Genomic DNA, 18,295 nt, shown 5'->3' with positions numbered 1-18,295 from the left:
TATCAAATTACCCTCAACGTTTGTAATTTTTGCCATTTTCATCCAAACCACTAACTGAGTTTATTTTTTCTGTTAAGTTGAGGATATGTCGATTAAACTGGCAAATATAAAACCACAGGGACGATTTTGGCAATTTGCTCAAACATTTTTAAATTTCTTTTATTTAATTAATTTTGTTACATATATAATAAAAAGAATATACATGCAATTTTTATATGAAAAAAAATTAATAGTTTTGTCACATAATTTTTATAAATTTTCATCCAAATCACTAACTCAGTTTATTTTTTCTGTTAAAGTGAAGGATGTTTTAAATTTCATAAATTAAGACAGAAATTAAACTTCCAGTTTTATAAAAAGAAAACGTCATTGGTGTGCAACACATAACAATCGATTACAACCTTTAGTATTTATCAGTTGTGGAGATAGAAAAAAATTCTAAAACGTTACATATTTTTTAAATGTGTTGAGTACCTAGGTAATATGTTGGTACAAATAAAATATTTATTTAATTAAGATTATGAGTGTAACTAACTAATACTTATTCTGAGTGGCTTGAGTAAAGAAACTTTTGGTTCATAGCATTATAATTACAATTTGGTGGGTAATTTTAAGGTTTGGTAACGATATGCTGTTTGAGAGGGGGGGGGGGGCTCTGGTTTCTGTTTTTCCTTAGGAGCGGATTTAAAAGAGTAGAAGATGAATTACAAACTTGGTACATATGATAAGATTTTTTTATTTGACCTTTTTCGATAAGGTCACCAACATTTTAGTTTTATAAAATTTAGAGGTTTAAGTAGATTTTATTTTTGTAAAACTGATCTATATAAAAAATTAGAAATTAATTTCTGTCTTAGTTTATAAACATACTTCGCCTTAATAGAAAAATTAACTTAGTTAGTGGTTGGATGAAAATTTATAAAAATTATGTGACAAAGATATTATTTTTTCATATAAAAATTGTATGTATATTCTTTTTTATTATATATCACTACAAGAAATTTGGTGCTTTACCAACACAAAGTATGTGTGGGAAAAAGCATATAGTTTGTTAGTAGTTGTCTTTACCTACACATAAATTAAGTGTAATGATGTGTAGACTCGTGACTGTGGATATATACCATTACCCACACATAAGTTATGTGTAGGTATATAGCAAGTTATACCTACACATATATGTGTAGCTAAAAGGAATTTATATGTGTGGTTAAAAGTACAACAATTTGTTTATAAGGCATTTGATGTGGCAGGTGACGTGGCATCTGACATGGCAAGTGATGTGGCATCCAACGTGGCAGGTGACATGGCATCCGTCATGGGGGATGATGTGGCATGAATATATGTGTAGGTAAAAGTAATCTTATATGTAGGTAAAAGTAATGTTATGTGTAGGTAAATGTTGAAGATGTGTTGGTATTGATATTAATATGTGTTGAAACAAATGTAAACTAAAAGACAGTAAAATCATACATAATGTCACAAACGTCACCATTGATTAATACATGAAACAAAGTGCCAATTTGATTAATACATGAAAGAAATGTAAACTACAAGGCAGTAAAATCATGAATAATCAAAAGGCTTGTCAACTTAACAAGAGAATCAAGAGTTGGATCTTGACCATTGATATGACCATGAAAATATAAATGTTACGATAGGTCCATAATACATCGTTAACCCATTTTATCTAATTTGTGACAGCATCAGCAAGCACTTTATTTTGAAATGTCTGCAAAAAAGAACAATCTTGAAACATAAGATGCTCATTTTAACTATCATTAATTAATGTAAAAGAAAACCACCTGCATGAGTGTGTTGAGAACATACAAGACCTCGAAGATAAAATGTATGCAAACGTTCTTCTCATGTTGTCTCAGCTGTGACACCGCATTCACCACCCGAGTCATTACCGTCATAAAAAGATCTACTTCCAGGCACATCACTTTCATGGTTACCACTACACGAAAATGTTACAAAATGTTAATACATGATTGAAACATCTGTGAATAAAAGCGCTCAAAAACATGCACCAGAGTGCTATATCTTTCATACCTTAAATTAGGTGAGGAGTTTCATCCATTGATACATGCATGACCTGCTAATTGTTGCTGAAAATATAATTAAGTTGGATTTAGTTGATATAAGATCCAAGCATCTGTCATTAAGTTTCATATGCTTGTTTACCTTTGGCTGCGATATCATGTTTTACAACAAACCGTACTAAGCCTGGTTGCATTAGATGTTGAGATGTGCCATCGAAAAACCCTAACACGAACCATTTTCTAGTGGCCGTAATCTTGCCTGAACACGTCTAAACCATTGTTGGCTTGCTAGTCTAGATATCATACCATTCCTGCCGATATCTTGCCGATACTTGATGTATTTAATCCGGAAGATGGCACTTGCTGGCCTCCACTGCCGTCTGAATCTTCTTTGCATAGTCTTGTAGCTGCTGCAAAACAACTAACAAAAGATTCATTATCAGAAATGCACATATAAACATAATCTTCTATCACAAGCACTTAATGCAAAACATCGAATACTTTTTATTTAGCTATAATAAACACTTATCAATCAAATTGGCTTAAACACAATCTTCTATCATAAGCACCTTATGAGAGGCCAGAGAAGCAATGAGGGGCCAGAGAATGGAACAAAGGCAGCAGCTGTTGTTTGCTGTGAAATGTAACCAAATGGCTCAAAAGTCTAAGAATGAAAACAAGAAAACATTTGTAAAATTCTTGGACCCAAATGCCATTATTTATGCACATAGACAATAACAATACATGGGGGTTGACCATAAAATATGAACCAACACTCACTTTGTTGAGCACTTAGTGGGGATTTGTCCCATTTAAAAGCATCAACTCACCTCGTTTGACTTCACATGTATGTAGAACCTAGATATAAAGTAACAAATTAAGTAACTAAAATAAAATGGCAAGCATATTGTATATTCTCAAAAAAGCATGATTGATAATAATAAGATTTCATGATATATGTTTTATCTTTACCTTTCATATGAAAGTTGCACCCAAGGCCACAAGCTAGACTCACAAATAATGTAATCAAATCTATTTTCACCAGGTGTGAATAATCTGGTCTGTCACCAAACCACAATGATAAAAAAGAACTTAGCTCAAAAACAACTTGAAATGAGCATTTTGAAGAAAACCAGGTCACTTTATTATAATTATGAACCTGCTCAATTAGGGATTTGAGAGCTGCTCGAATGGACAAGGGTAGTGGCTTACTCCCATGAACCACAAGGTCAAGGAGCTGTGATTGGCAGTGGCCAGTGGCTTTCAAGTAGATTGAACCCTGTTTAGAAAAAAATGCTTTGATTTTTGCATATGACAGCAAGTTGAGTGTTATCTGCCACTAGATTAAGACTTGTTTGGAGTTGAAGCATGCTCCTTCACACTAATTACCAAAGTTAAGTAATTTTTTAACCAACCATTACATGTATATTCACATTAAAAGTTAATCAGATATGAGTACACAAAATATCAAAATTCCAACAGTTGATTGACCAACATTACCTTCAACGGCTGACTATTGCAAAATAGGATTTTTGACTTTTGAAAATCAGAACATGAAGCTTGGTTCGTTTGGATATTTGCAGAACTTTAAAGTTGATTCAAGGCGATGAACAGAGACCACTAATGATGAACCATAATAACTTTGTTCTCTACATCCCACCTTTTGCTTTATTGGTAGCTTGGCTGCGGTTATCAAAAGTCTCTGTTTTGCATTAAAAAACATCATTCATCCATATTAACAGAAGCTCAGCACAAAAAAACCATGTCATTTTTTGCACCATCCATCAAGGAATAAGAAATACCAGTAGACAGTACTAGTAACACAAATTAACCAAGAAGTAGTGTTGCTCAATTAAGTGTAAAGGTTCACTCTTAGTCTTATGGGATGACTTTTGCTAAAGTAAAGATGTGGAGTGAGTATGAATTTCTGGGTCCGATTAGTCCGATTTCTTCCGATTTACTCCGACTAGGTCCGATTTTGACCGTCTTTGACCGGGACCGATTTTTTTAACGGATTTGCAACTTTTTAGGCGATGGCTCACCGATTACCGCCTAGGCGCCGATTAATCGGCCGCCTAATCCGACTTCTACAACATTGTCTAATTCAACAGCTCATCCCTCTTTTACAAAAAGCATATTCTTTGCAACTTCTTACAAAAATCAACATCAATTCCTAGCAAAAATCTACACAGATGCAAACAAAATTCTTGCACAAATGCATGGAATATACCAAATAGGTAGAGCTACTACTAAGCTTATGACCAACAAAAAAAATTATCTAAAAAATTATATAGTAACCATCAAACTAGTAGCAACAATAACTGCTCTTATAAATAATCAAATTAATATCGTCAAATTAAAATATATGTGTAGCCAACCAAGTGTGCAAAGAACCTAGGAAAAATTACTTGCAGCAGAACAAAAGGCCATGGTTATCAACATTTTCATAAAACTCTATATGAATTGTTTTAAATTTAAGCATACAACTTAACCAATTTTATTATAAACAACACATCCTTCTTTGGCATTGCATCAAACACCTTATTTGCGCTGTCAAGTGCAAAGGATCTAGCATATCAATAGGACACTATTCTAGACCATAAGAATACACACGGCCAAACTTAAAAATAGCCAAAAAAAGAAACAAAAAAAAAAACAAAATTACTAAATCTACCTCCAAACGATGCTTTATTTTCCCTTTCACTGTATAAATGTTATGAAGAACTCAAAAAACCCTAAAAAATTGGGAGCCCCAAACGACGGATTCACTTCATTTACATCCGAAGCCGGCCCTAAACAGCAACACTGCTGGATCAACCCTACAACAGACGATTCAGATGGTGAAAGCAACCTCTGAGTTGAAGCGGTAGGGAAGATTGAGAGTGAGACAGAAAAAGGGAGGGATAAAAGGATGTTGATTCAGTTCGGATTTCGGTTCTGGGAACGTGGCGAAATTTGGGTTTTTGAGGAAGGGGGAAAAATTGGGCGGGGAAACTTAAACAATTTTAGACGATTAGGAGAATGGCTAAACTTAAATCGTAACTTCAAGTTACTAGACGAGAGTGACTTAGAATTAGAGAAAATCAACTGGTATATTTATTATTTGGTATTTTTACTCAGTAATTATTTACATAAAAATAAAAGTTATGGATGTAAAAAGTTGCAGATGTGTGTATGTATGGAAATTAACTAGATAAATTAGTGTCATTTTACTAATAAGTTTTAATGAAATCAAAGATTAATAATAAAAGGTTACTACATATATGTGTGGATACGGTTTTATTAAAAGGGTTTCACGAGAGGTTTAAATTTTGGGAGTCAAAAGGGTTAGTTTCTTACATTTAGAGGGAGGAATGATTTTTAAGGAAAATGCTGCTATTAAAGAATTTCAACAATGGAAAGATATAAATTCTAAAACGAGCTCTCCTTAATTTTAATGGCATACGACACTAAAAAATTAAATTGGTGGAATAAAATATAAATGCCACTAAATATATGTGCTTAGGCATACAAAAAGTGCCACTAGAAACCTATAATAGTGGCTTAAAAACTAAACGTCACTAAAAGTGTGTGCTAATCACATATGGCATATGCAAAGTGTCACTAAAAATACAAATTAGTAGCAGAAAGGCTAAATATCATTAAAAGTGTGTTCCACAATATGGCATTTTTCTTGTAGTGCGTCTAAAGAAGTCGTCCCTAAAGGAGAGATTTCTTGTAGTGGATGTCGTCAATTCGTCGAATCTGAGTTGCCGAATCACTCATTGTGTAGGTATTTTATATGTATCCAATATCTATACATATTGTACATTTCTAAATATGTGTAAGTATTTGTTTTGCCACATTACCTTATAAAAAAGATTTAAATATGTATTTTATATGCATTCAATATCTACACATATTGTACATTTCTAAATATGTGTGGATATTTGTTTTGCCACGTCATCAAAAAATATATATTTACTTATTTTATATATATCTAATATCTACACATATTGTACATTTAAATATGTGTAGGCATTTAATTTGCCACGTCATTTAAAAAAAATAAAATAAATACATATTAACTTAGTTTATCTACATATTTTTTTAAAAAAAAAAATTATATGTTGGTAAACATAATCATTTACCAACACATATATTAGTTTTTTACATATGTGTAGATAATTTATCTACACATTACGAATATTTGCCACATGTGTAGGTAATTTAATATTTAATCCATTGCCAATTTTGGGGGGAAATTTTCCCACCAACACCAAGTGTGGCTAAAATGCATTACCAACACATATTAAGTGTTAATCATTATGAAAATATATTATCAACCATTATCCACACATATACAAACATGTGTAAGTAAATACCCACACATTTACATGTGTAGGTAAATTATGTGTGGGTAAACACCCTAATTTCTTGTAGTGTATGTAACAAAATTCATTAAATAAATGAAATTTAAAAGAGTTTGGGTAAATTGCCAAAATTGGGGGGGGGGGGGGGGGGGGGGGGGGGCTCTGGTTTCTGTTTTTCCTTAATAGCGGATTTAAAAGAGTAGAAGATGAATTACAAACTTGGTACATATGATAAGATTTTTTTATTTGACCTTTTTCGATAAGGTCACCAACATTTTAGTTTTATAAAATTTAGAGGTTTAAGTAGATTTTATTTTTGTAAAACTGATCTATATAAAAAATTAGAAATTAATTTCTGTCTTAGTTTATAAACATACTTCGCCTTAATAGAAAAATTAACTTAGTTAGTGGTTGGATGAAAATTTATAAAAATTATGTGACAAAGATATTATTTTTTCATATAAAAATTGTATGTATATTCTTTTTTATTATATATGTAACAAAATTCATTAAATAAATGAAATTTAAAAGAGTTTGGGTAAATTGCCAAAATTGTCCCTGTGATTTTATATTTGTCAGTTTCATCCAATTATCCTCAACCTAACAGAAAAAATAAACTAAGTTAGTGGTTTGGATGAAAATGGCAAAAAGTTACAAACGTTGGGGGTAATTTGGTACAAAAGTGACATTTTGGACGAAATTGGCAAACGTGCCCAAACCTCAGGGACGATTTTGACAATTAACTCTAACTTTTATTTAACATTGTAATATATAAAAAATAGTTATAATTATATATTATATTTATAGGGGAAGGTTCAAATGAAAACCACTAGTTATTGTGAAAGCTCGAAAACTAATTAAAAAAAGCTAAAAAAACATACAAAAAATTTTTTTTTTAAATTTTTTTTTTGCAAACCAAATTTCGCAGCTTTTTTAATATATAAAAAAAATTTCAAAAAAAAAAAAAAAAATTTGTGTGGTGCACATGTGTAATACTGCACATGTGTATGTATACTACACATGTGTATTATTACACATGTGCACTACACAAATTTTTTTTTTTTTTTTTGAAAAAAATTTTTTTTATATATATAAAAACTAGCGATTTTTATAAAAAAAAAAATTGAAAAAAAAAAAATTTCTTTTGTGTGTTTTTTAGGCTTTTTTTAGTTAGTTTTCGAGTTTTCACAATAAAAGTGGTTTTCATTTGAACCATCCCCTATATTTATAACTTGGTTTAAATATAGATAACAGTTAGAAGGTTTTAGAAAGGTATATAAATCCTCCTTTCTTTAAATATACTTCTCGAACCCACGACACACAACAACCACCACCATCATCTTAATTGTTTGCTTCCAACACTGGCTAACCTTCTTCATTTTTCCTTCTTTTTCACCATCGGCCAAATTTTAAATTACAACGATACAATGTTATTCTTCAATGTCGAAATAGAACATTTAGCATATGACATGTGTATGATTCATTGATTTGATATCAACTTAGCCGACATAGTTTTGTTAGGGCCATGCATATATAGTTTTTTTTCACTTATCATACACACTATTTTTTTTTGGGTAAAGAGTTACCCCAATGAATTTTATACCAACCAAAACCAAAAAAAACAAGTGAAAGGCAAAAAAACCCCTCAGTTCTCAAGTATGATAGGCCATACCAGAGTCAACTCAAGAAACCCCCACATCGGGAAAACACATACATAGATAAAACAAGATGAAAAATCATCACCAAACAAATAAAAACACGATTAACTATTAGCCGCGATCGTCATCAGCAACCAAGAGACCACGAGGCAGAGCCCACTCTTGCAAAACTTGCACCGTGCTTGAAGATTTCTTTAATCTCATAGAATGAAGTTTCAACCGCACCGTCGATAGAATGACTTCGACCAATATGCTAGACTTTCTTTTCTTGGATGAATACAACCTTCTGTTTCTTTCTTCCCATACAAAGTAAGCTGATGCACTCACAACTATCTTTGTTATAACATGTTTAGCTATATCCGATGCAGAAATCCCCAACAAATATTGAAAAATTGAGTTCCACTCCTCACTTATATCAGCCATACCTGCTTTTCCTTTCACACCATTCCAAACTTCCTTAGAATAACTACACTCGAAGAACAGATGGTCGTCCGAGTCCGGACAAGATGAACACAACGAGCAACACATAAGATTAAAGTTTGCATTACCCGAAGAGTTCCATCTACTGATAATATCTTGAGTCTTCAACTTTTTTTGCACCAGAAGCCACATTAGAAACGAGTGGCGGGGTATAGCCTGCGGAAACCAAAGGAGCTTGGCCCAAGGAACCTCATTCTGCCTGAACCGAATCGCATCCCAAGCCGTCGCTGTGTTAAACTCCACACTTTGACCTGAACTTGTTTTCCATTCTAGTCTATCTTGTCTCGTCTGATCCAATATAACACTCTGAAGCTGAGCAAGAGTCGGATATCGCTCCGTCCACACGTCTGGCCAAAGCCATTCTCCATGTTCACAAACCTCCGCCAATTTAGAAGTCATACTGAACCCGGCATTAGCTATCATCCTCGGAGTAATCATTCTCGCTATCGGACATATGTCATCCCATTTGTCAAACCAAGCAAACGTTCTCATACCATTTCCCACGTTTATCCATATATAGTCTCGAAGTAACTGTCTAAGCCCAAGCATTTTCCTCCAGCTCTAAGCAATATTGCTTCCAACCTGAATATCCCAAAAACTTCTGCTACGAATACGATATGAGTGGATCCATTTGACCCATAAGGATTCTCGAAGAGATAACAAACTCCATATGTGATTGACCATGAGAGCATTATTCATATCTCCGACTCTTCTCACACCTAGCCCTCCTTCACACTTTGCCAAGCACACAGACTTCCACTTAATTTTAGTGATAGCGGTCAGGGAGCCCAGAAAATTACCGACTTTACCGTTGGGATTTTGAAAGAATTAACGCCAGCTGAACCCGGGCCCGAATCGGATCATATAGGGACCCATGGAGGTGGTTGATAAAACTAGCTTCACACCCCACGTTCACCACCTCTTTTTTATTTATTTCTGCATGTTTTATTGTCAGTTTCTTTTGATGCTTTATTTAATTGTACTTGTTGCTTATTAGGTAGTACTTTATCTTAGTGTTTAAACGTGGGGGTAGTGCATGAAATCTATATGTATCTAACTTTGTAATGAATGGAAGGTGGTGGTTTTATGTTTGAAAATTCTCTGTGTTTCTCTTCTTCGAGCAAACCAGTTTTTATTATCTTCCATTGCTAATCCAAGGTAGCATCTTGGGTGGTGTTCTTTGGAACCTATACTTGAGTTTTAGGTGGTGAATCTGTATCCTTCTACTCGGTTTAGGAAGCTCTTCGGTTTGAATCGGGTGGTGTTTCTGTATCCCATTCGACCGTTGCTTGTTCGTTCGTTTGAAATTCTACGATTACTAGTCGTTTGATACTTCGATTTCTATCATCTGGTATCAGAGCCGAAACACGTTCCGTTCCGTTTCGTCTCCAATCCATTTCGTAACAAACAATTTGTCACCATTTACATCGGTATTCATTTTACAGCCATGGAACAACAGATAAAAGACCTACAAGATCAAGTGCGGGAGTTAACTTTAGCTGTACAGAGACGAAGGGGCAATGACCGAACCCCTCCTCGATACAGACCTGATGATGAATATGATACCGACGAGTTCTCCCAAGCCGGTGACTATAACCCTTATGGTCGTCGATCTCCTAACAACCGAAACCACACCGACATCAAAGTTGACATTCCAGAGTACGATGGAAAGCTTGACCCGGACGAGTTTGTAGAATGGCTTCGAACCGTGGAGAGGGTATTTGATTACAAGCACACAGTGGAGGAAAAGAAGGTGAAACTTGTTGCTTTGAAGTTAAGGAAGTATGCATCAACTTGGTGGGCAAATGTGTGTTCACAACGAGAGAAAATGGGTAAGAGTAAGGTCCGTTCATGGCAAAAAATGAAGAAGTTGCTCAAGGCCAAATTCATGCCAGTGTATTACCTCCAAGAAAGCTTTACAAAACTCCATTTTATTAAGCAAGGAACCAGATCTGTTGAAGAATTTTCTCAAGAATTTGAACATCTTCTTATGAAATGTGATCTTGGGGAAGACGACCCTCAAACATTGGTACGATATCTCGGTGGTCTAGAGTCAAGAATTGCAAACATTGTAGAGCTACAGTCGTACTCGACGTTGGCTGAACTCAGGTTAATGGCGCACAAGGTGGAGTCTCAACAGAAAGCACGAGGCAAGATGGAAGCGGCCAAACAAGTTAACAAACCAAGTCTCGCACCAAATGCTTTATCCATGCCAACTTCCGAACCGTCACCGATGAAGACTATAGATGTACCTGATGGTTCCAGTACTATTTCGAAGCATTCACGGCGTTGTTTCCGTTGCCAAGGACTGGGACATATCGCATCGGAATGTCCCAACAAACGGGTTATCACTTTAGCAGAATTTGAAGCCTTGAGCGAGCCCAAGTTCGACGAAGAACCGAACCACCAACGTGATAAAGAAGAGGTAGTGATTGGACCTGATGATGGAGAGTGTTTGGTGATGCGTCGAGCACTCAACGGAACCGCTGTTCACTGTGAAAATCTGCAGCGTGAGGCTCTTTTTCGCACTCGTTGTACAATTCGAGACAAGGTTTGTTCGATAGTTATTGATGGCGGAAGTTGCACCAACGTAGCGTCTCAAACCATGATCTCAAAACTGAACTTGCTAACTGAACCCCATCCTTCTCCTTATGACATTCACTGGCTTAATCAAGGAAAAGGTATCCGTGTTACAACCCGTGTTTTACTCTCATTCACTATTGGACAGGAATACAAAGATGAAATCTGGTGTGATGTTATACCAATGGATGCATGCCATGTGCTATTGGGAAGACCTTGGTTGTTTGATCGGAAGGTTATTCATGACGGGTATAAAAACACATATTCTTTTGTTAAAGATGGGAAAAAGATAACATTACTCCCCATGGTCTACACTAATGCAACAGGTCGGCATTCCTTAGTTATGATTGGATTTAAAAGAAGTAAGTCCCTTGGCATAGGTACCGTTCACTGTACCTTTTGCTTTGCTGGTGTTTATTGCATTGGTTGCATATAGTGTTTGCTTTGTTGTTTATGGACTTCTTTTTGTGCTGGCCCAGACCCACGTGTTTAACATACGGTTTGAAACGTGTATTGTTGCTCTTTATGTTGGTTTTCTTTTCTATTAATAGGGTTTATTATATCATTCAGTAACATCACCTATCTCTTTCGTTCTCTCTCTAAAAAAACTCAAGATCAGACTGCTCTGATTCCATCTCTCTCTTCTGTTCCCTTCCGATTATCAGGTATAACAATAAAATAGACTATCCACAAGTCAAAGAAGTCAAAACAGCCTCCCCCTGTCATTTAAGTTTGAGGGCAAACTTTTTCAAAGGAGGAGAGGATGATAGCGGTCAGGGAGCCCAGAAAATTACCGACTTTACCGTTGGGATTTTGAAAGAATTAACGCCAGCTGAACCCGGGCCCGAATCGGATCATATAGGGACCCATGGAGGTGGTTGATAAAACTAGCTTCACACCCCACGTTCACCACCTCTTTTTTATTTATTTCTGCATGTTTTATTGTCAGTTTCTTTTGATGCTTTATTTAATTGTACTTGTTGCTTATTAGGTAGTACTTTATCTTAGTGTTTAAACGTGGGGGTAGTGCATGAAATCTATATGTATCTAACTTTGTAATGAATGGAAGGTGGTGGTTTTATGTTTGAAAATTCTCTGTGTTTCTCTTCTTCGAGCAAACCAGTTTTTATTATCTTCCATTGCTAATCCAAGGTAGCATCTTGGGTGGTGTTCTTTGGAACCTATACTTGAGTTTTAGGTGGTGAATCTGTATCCTTCTACTCGGTTTAGGAAGCTCTTCGGTTTGAATCGGGTGGTGTTTCTGTATCCCATTCGACCGTTGCTTGTTCGTTCGTTTGAAATTCTACGATTACTAGTCGTTTGATACTTCGATTTCTATCATTTAGCTTTACCTCTAATGTTATTACCTTGAGCCCAAAGAAAACGTCGCATCTTATCCTCAATCTCATGAATAATACGCTTCGGAAGGATAAAGACCGAAGCCCGATAAACATGCATCGAAGAGAGGACCGATCTAATATTTTCTAATATTTTATTTACACAGTATTTATTTTATTTACTTTCTAATATTTTCTAATAGTTCATTTAAACTTGAAAATTGATTTTTTAATACGAATATAAATCCAGTAAATAGTAAACAAGGGCGGATCTACTTATTACGGTGGTCGGGGCTGAACCCACCCCCATCACGGGTGTGATAAATGTGAAGTTCGTCACAAGTGGGTGTTTCACGACGGTAAAGAAAAATAGTGTGATGTATATCACGACCGCGGAGAAGAGATATTGTGTGGATTTGATCGTTGATAGTGAAAAAAGAAATGATGTGTCAAATGGTGATTGAGTGTGATAGTGTTATGGAATATGATAGGTGTTGCAAGTGTGATAGTGAAAATGTTATGAAATGTGATGTGATGAGGTCTATGTAATAGAGTCAAAGTGCTTCTTTAGCGAAAAATCTTATTCCCCCCTCCAGAAGTAAATCTTGGATCCCTTACTATCTGTAACACTATGTCTAGTATTTATTGGTCGGATTGATTTATTTCCAGACTAACTATTATAGTCGTTTCTCTCTGTAGCTTATTGCTAGCTTTTGTATACATACTTTCGAGCATTGAAAATTATTATTATATACATAGAATTAGGGTAGACCCTTATGAATGGTGTTTGTTTTTCTCAGTCTTATTCTTATAGTGATGTTTTTTAATTTTTTATTGTTTTCATCTTTAGTAAAGATGGTTTACATTTCCAGTCCCTTCGGTTTCTTTTTTTTGAACGGTAAGATTCTATGATAGATAGAATAGGGCCAGCATATGCTGTAAAAACCCAAAACAGTACAGTACACGATATTACATTACGTCTATCTAACTACGTCTCTTATATTAAAATCCAGCCACCTCTCCCACACGATATCTTGTATCTTTGACCTCGTCTTTAGCCATATAAAGCTATCCTCCTTTATATTATCCAATATCTCCTTCTCGTTGCGAATATATCCTTCAAACTCTTTATCATTACGTGACTTCCAAATGTCCCTTCGGTTTCTACGTTTCACTTTTGGCCTTTCAAATTTTGACTTTTTTTTTCTTTTTAAGTTAAAGCTTTTCTAGTATAAGTTCGAGTTTGTCTACATTTTACGTCACATGGTATTATAAATTCAAGTTTTTGTTTTACGATTTTTTCTGGATTTGGTCGTCGTTTGCTTACCACTTAAGTACTTAACACGGGTTTACAACCCGCACCCCGCAACACAAGCGTTAAACACTAGTTAATTAGTTATATATGAATTTTAGGTCGAAATTCCCAATTCGCGGATATTTTAAGCAAACGAAGGAGCTCACCAATATATATAAAAAAAAAAACATATTTTCCAATAACCAAATCATACATGATGTATCCACCTAACTAACATCACATAAAATAAACAATAAATAAAGAAAACAACACGGGAGCGTTGAGGTTTTTCAAACCTCTTCAATGGCGATGCTTTGATTCCTCTTTATCGCCATTAATACCCACCCTTTCTCTTTCTCTCTTTAATGCACCCTTTCATCACCCCACCCACCCTCACTCCCCAACACCCCCACCCCCAAATGGACTTCACCACCACCACCACCACAAACCACCCCAATGTCCACCCTATCTCCACCACCACCATCACCACCAAACCCTAGCCCCACCCACTACTACCTAACAAACATCGGCCTCGGTTACGCAATCGCCATTGCATTCGGCTTCCTCGTCTTATTATCCTCTCTATTTCTCGCTTCATACATCTGCTTCCGTCACCGCTACCGTTACCGTCAACATCTCCACCAACGCCGTAACCAAAACCCTAACGACGGTGGAGTAATCCTCCCGAGTATAATATTCGTAGATGAAACCAACGACGAGGAAGACCAAAACGCTGTCGTTGGACTTGATCAGGCCGTGATCAATTCCTACCCGAAGATTCCGTACTCGAAAGACTTTGAAGTGGTTTGTTGTGCTATATGTTTGTGTGAGTATAAAGAGGCGGAGATGTTAAGGATGTTGCCGGATTGTAAACATTATTTTCATTTGACTTGTGTCGATGCGTGGTTGAAGCTTAATGCTACTTGTCCTGTTTGTAGAAACTCGCCACTGCCTACGCCGTTGTCGACTCCGTTAGCCGAGGTTGTTCCGCTTTCGCAGTATTCAGATGGTCGCCGCAGGAGGTGATCTGGTGGTTGATTGTATGGAAGTGTTGCCAGATGTTTATTTGTTTTGTTTTGTTTAGTTGTTGGTTGTGTTTTGAATGATTAGTGGATTATTCAAGATTGTTTTAGGTTTTTTTTTTTTTTTGAATTTATTTTATGATTGTAAGTTCTATTTGATTAGTAACAAATTCTGGAGGTCCTAATTTTTTGGTGAAATTGTTGTTGATTTTGAAAAATGTGTGACTTTTTGTTGTTTGTGAATGAATCATGAAAGTGGACCAACTTTTTTTTTGTTTTTTGGCCAAATGGAGAATATCAAGCTTTTTGTTACTGTTTCATTCAAAGTGTTCTTTTCCAATCACCAGTGAGATTGGCTAATTGAGCTTTAACTTATTTTGGTGTTCAATTTTTTTGGATTTTTTTTAGATCTTGATCTTGCAGTTTGTGAGAGGATAAGCGGAGATCGATAGCGAAAGACGGGTTCAGTGATTTGAAGCATCTGTGCAAATATTATTTATTTCGTAATCATATGAAATGGAGTTAATAGCGAAAGACGGGTTTGTGAGAGGATAAGCAGAGATCGATAGCGTAGAACAAACAAGCTCGTGTAGTGACGGAATCAGAACATAATAAAGTTTTGTTCTCTACCGACTACAACTAGCTAAGGGTCAATTAAACACATGTTTTTCAATGAAAAACTCGGATTTTATATAAAAACGAAATGGATGAGGGGTCGACAATCTCCTTGAGCCCCTTAGTTCCAGCCCTGCTCGTTCATCGTCAACGCCTGGAAAACCGAGGAGTTTTGGTGTACTTGTTCACGTTTTTCTTATGGCAGGTGAGAACTTCCTTTATTTAAGCGTTACTCCATTGCTATTTTCGTCGTAAATTTTGCATAACTTGTGCTGCATTCTATGCTTCGTGCTTCACAATGTAGGTACACGCTATTATAAAACAATTTTATTTTGTTCTTGATCCATCTGTCAACCCAGTTGTTTATTGTTCAGATTTGAATACTCCAATAGAGGTATAGAACCTTGAATCTGATTCCCATTTGTTCTTAAACTATTACTTAAAATAATCAAAATCAAATCTCGAAACTCAGTCCCAAATCCAATAATTAAAAGATTCTTATCTGAAAATATACGAAAAGTTTATAATTATTTTAAATTCGTTAACTTTATCTAACAATGAAGCTACTCGTTTTCTAGCTAATCATTTAACCCCAAATCAAGTAGTAGAACTAAAGTTTTCATGATTACCGGCATGGGAATCATATGATTATCGCATTCGTTTGTATGATCGACGGATGACGAAGATGAAGTTAAGTATATTACGAGGAATTCCCAGGTTTGTTTTCGTATTGGGTGTTCTTTCACTTCTTTGTATCGTTTATTTCAAGTTCTACTCGTTGAAGCCTTTTCTTATTTCGGATACGAAATGCATCTATGCTGCTAATCCGCACGTTAACGATCATCTTCAAACCCATATATTAGAAATCGTTATCAAGAAGATAGAACACGAGCTAACCGATATTAGAGACTCCCACAAAGATTCACCCGAGTCATTGAGATACGGTTCGTTTCTTGCAGACATTGTAGGTCTAATCGAGTCTGCAAAGTCTGGTGGTCCGGAAACCGAGGTTGTAACAGGGTTAAACCGGTCACAACCGGTTCATATCTCACCGGATTTCTTTTTAACCGAAGAAATCCGGAAATATGTTCGGGTAAAACCGAACAGATTAGGAAAGCAAAACTTCATGGGAGCGAACGGGACGTTTACAAGCATAGGACACGCTTGTTTTTCAATGAAAAAAGAACTCGAAGAGTATATGAATTATGATGTGGGTGATATATGCAATGACGATTGGAAACTGGCTCAACGGTTAATGGTTCACGGGTGTGACCCGTTACCAAGAAGAAGATGCTTTGCACGGGCCCCACAGTTTTACACGAAACCTTTCTCGTTCCCCGAGTCAATGTGGAGCCTTCCCGATGATAAAAACGTGCGGTGGAGTCAATACAGATGCAAAAACTTCGCGTGTCTTGCTAACAACAAGACAGGTAAAGGTTTTTTCAAGTGTTCAGATTGTTTCAATCTGACTCATCATGAAAACCCGAGATGGGTCATACCCGTTTACCCGGACCCATTTTCAAACTCGACTCCTGATTTCCGAATCACCGACATTCTTGATTTGAAGCCCGGTGAGATACGTATCGGGCTGGATTTTAGCGTCGGGACGGGTACATTTGCTGCCAGGATGAGGGAACACAACGTGACGATTGTATCCGCTACTATTAATCTTGGCGCCCCATTTAGTGAAATGATCGCGCTTCGGGGGCTTGTACCCATTTACATGACGATAAATCAACGGTTACCGTTTTTCGATAACACGTTGGATTTGATCCACACGACGCGGTTTCTGGACGGGTGGATCGATTATGTGTTGTTGGATTATATACTTTATGATTGGGATAGAGTACTTAGGCCAGGAGGGTTGTTATGGATTGACAGTTTTTTCTGTTTAAAAGAGGATTTAGAGGGATATTTGGAGGGGTTTAACATGTTAAGGTACAAAAAGCACAAATGGGTTGTTGTACCAAAGGTTGATAAAGATGATGACAGAGAGGTTTTCTTTTCTGCTGTTTTGGAGAAGCCTCCTAGGCCCTTCTAGTCACAATGTACAAGTCTTGATGCATAATGTATAAGTAGCCATACAAGTTGTAATATTAGTGTTATTTTGAACTATCAACAATTCAATGTATAATAATTTTTTTTTCAGGCACCAACATGATTTTATCTGATTTTTGAATGTTATGTAGTTACTTGTAATGTTTTGAAGGTTTTGTCCGGTTTAAAAAACCGAACGGAGTTGTAAAAAAATAAAACTAAGAAATTTAGAAATTTATAAACTAAAATGAAAAAGTAATATTAATGTCTATTCATTCTATTTTCTTTTTTAATATTGAAGACAATATTTCCAAATATTTTCTAAGTCTTGTCAGAAAAACCTCCAATCTTCTATACATATAATAAAAGAAACCATTTATAGGACACTTGTCATTCATTGAGACTATCTATTTTTTGTTTTCTTATTAAATAAAATAATTTACAATTTTGAGAATAAATGTTGATCATCAATTTCTTAATTAAAAGATAATATTAAATAAAATCTAATAATTATTATATAATACTATATATAAAAGCTAACACTATTACATATTTTATCATGAACTGTTTGAGGACATTTTGAATATAATCTTTCAATTCCAATATATTCCCCCACAAATTTATAGGCATTTGGCAACCACCATTCTCTTTTAAAAGTTAAATTCTTATTCCCTAACTAAAATATGTTTTTACTGTTTGCTTACACTTGTCATTCATTGAGACTATCTATTTTTTGTTTTCTTATTAAATAAAATAATTTACAATTTTGAGAATAAATGTTGATCATCAATTTCTTAAGGGTGTAAGGGGTGCTCACCTCTTAGGTGAGTCCCCCCTCTTACACATAACCAACCATAAAATGCCACGTCAACTCCCCT

The 18,295-nt window shown here is 35.5% G+C and overlaps 4 protein-coding genes and 1 long non-coding RNA gene across 11 annotated transcripts; 3 read left to right on the top strand and 2 right to left on the bottom strand.

Moving 5' to 3' along the window:
- Positions 1 to 1,464: 1,464 nt before the first annotated feature.
- Positions 1,465 to 5,047, bottom strand: LOC110937596. Of its 7 annotated transcripts, none has more exons than XR_002590900.2 (10): positions 4,717 to 5,047; positions 3,543 to 3,744; positions 3,202 to 3,423; positions 3,015 to 3,103; positions 2,823 to 2,900; positions 2,612 to 2,706; positions 2,185 to 2,463; positions 2,053 to 2,108; positions 1,803 to 1,957; positions 1,465 to 1,729 (listed from the first exon to the last, which is right to left on the bottom strand). It is a non-coding gene; the product is annotated as an uncharacterized LOC110937596 (long non-coding RNA). The 7 variants fall into 7 exon arrangements; XR_002590899.2 differs by having other exon boundaries at positions 3,202 to 3,321; XR_002590903.2 differs by having other exon boundaries at positions 2,185 to 2,452; positions 3,202 to 3,321.
- Positions 5,048 to 8,163: 3,116 nt separating this feature from the next.
- LOC110934060 lies at positions 8,164 to 9,081 on the bottom strand. The gene has a single exon (XM_022177254.1). The coding sequence runs from the start codon at positions 9,079 to 9,081 to the stop codon at positions 8,164 to 8,166; it is 918 nt and encodes a 305-aa protein (XP_022032946.1).
- An 898-nt stretch (positions 9,082 to 9,979) lies between these two features.
- Positions 9,980 to 11,548, top strand: LOC110934061. The gene has a single exon (XM_022177255.1). It carries the CDS (start codon positions 9,980 to 9,982, stop codon positions 11,546 to 11,548), a length of 1,569 nt encoding a protein of 522 aa, XP_022032947.1.
- A 2,461-nt stretch (positions 11,549 to 14,009) lies between these two features.
- On the top strand, positions 14,010 to 15,012 carry LOC110937600 (RING-H2 finger protein ATL67). Its single transcript, XM_022180043.2, has one exon. The coding sequence runs from the start codon at positions 14,200 to 14,202 to the stop codon at positions 14,767 to 14,769; it is 570 nt and encodes a 189-aa protein (XP_022035735.1). The 5' UTR covers positions 14,010 to 14,199; the 3' UTR covers positions 14,770 to 15,012.
- An 89-nt stretch (positions 15,013 to 15,101) lies between these two features.
- LOC110937598 lies at positions 15,102 to 17,536 on the top strand. Its single transcript, XM_022180041.2, has one exon. It carries the CDS (start codon positions 16,057 to 16,059, stop codon positions 17,419 to 17,421), a length of 1,365 nt encoding a protein of 454 aa, XP_022035733.1. The 5' UTR covers positions 15,102 to 16,056; the 3' UTR covers positions 17,422 to 17,536.
- Positions 17,537 to 18,295: the final 759 nt, after the last annotated feature.

Source organism: Helianthus annuus, chromosome 4 (assembly GCF_002127325.2).
Source record: "Helianthus annuus cultivar XRQ/B chromosome 4, HanXRQr2.0-SUNRISE, whole genome shotgun sequence".
Classification (NCBI taxonomy): Eukaryota; Viridiplantae; Streptophyta; class Magnoliopsida; order Asterales; family Asteraceae; genus Helianthus; species Helianthus annuus.
This window is presented reverse-complemented; position numbering and strand designations above follow the sequence as displayed.

What these genes read in the sequence shown, in the direction of transcription:
- LOC110934060 (XM_022177254.1), bottom strand. Translation starts at nt 9,081, where the DNA reads ATGCTTGGGCTTAGACAGTTACTTCGAGACTATATATGGATAAACGTG.
- LOC110934061 (XM_022177255.1), top strand. Translation starts at nt 9,980, where the DNA reads ATGGAACAACAGATAAAAGACCTACAAGATCAAGTGCGGGAGTTAACT.
- LOC110937600 (XM_022180043.2), top strand. Translation starts at nt 14,200, where the DNA reads ATGTCCACCCTATCTCCACCACCACCATCACCACCAAACCCTAGCCCC.
- LOC110937598 (XM_022180041.2), top strand. Translation starts at nt 16,057, where the DNA reads ATGACGAAGATGAAGTTAAGTATATTACGAGGAATTCCCAGGTTTGTT.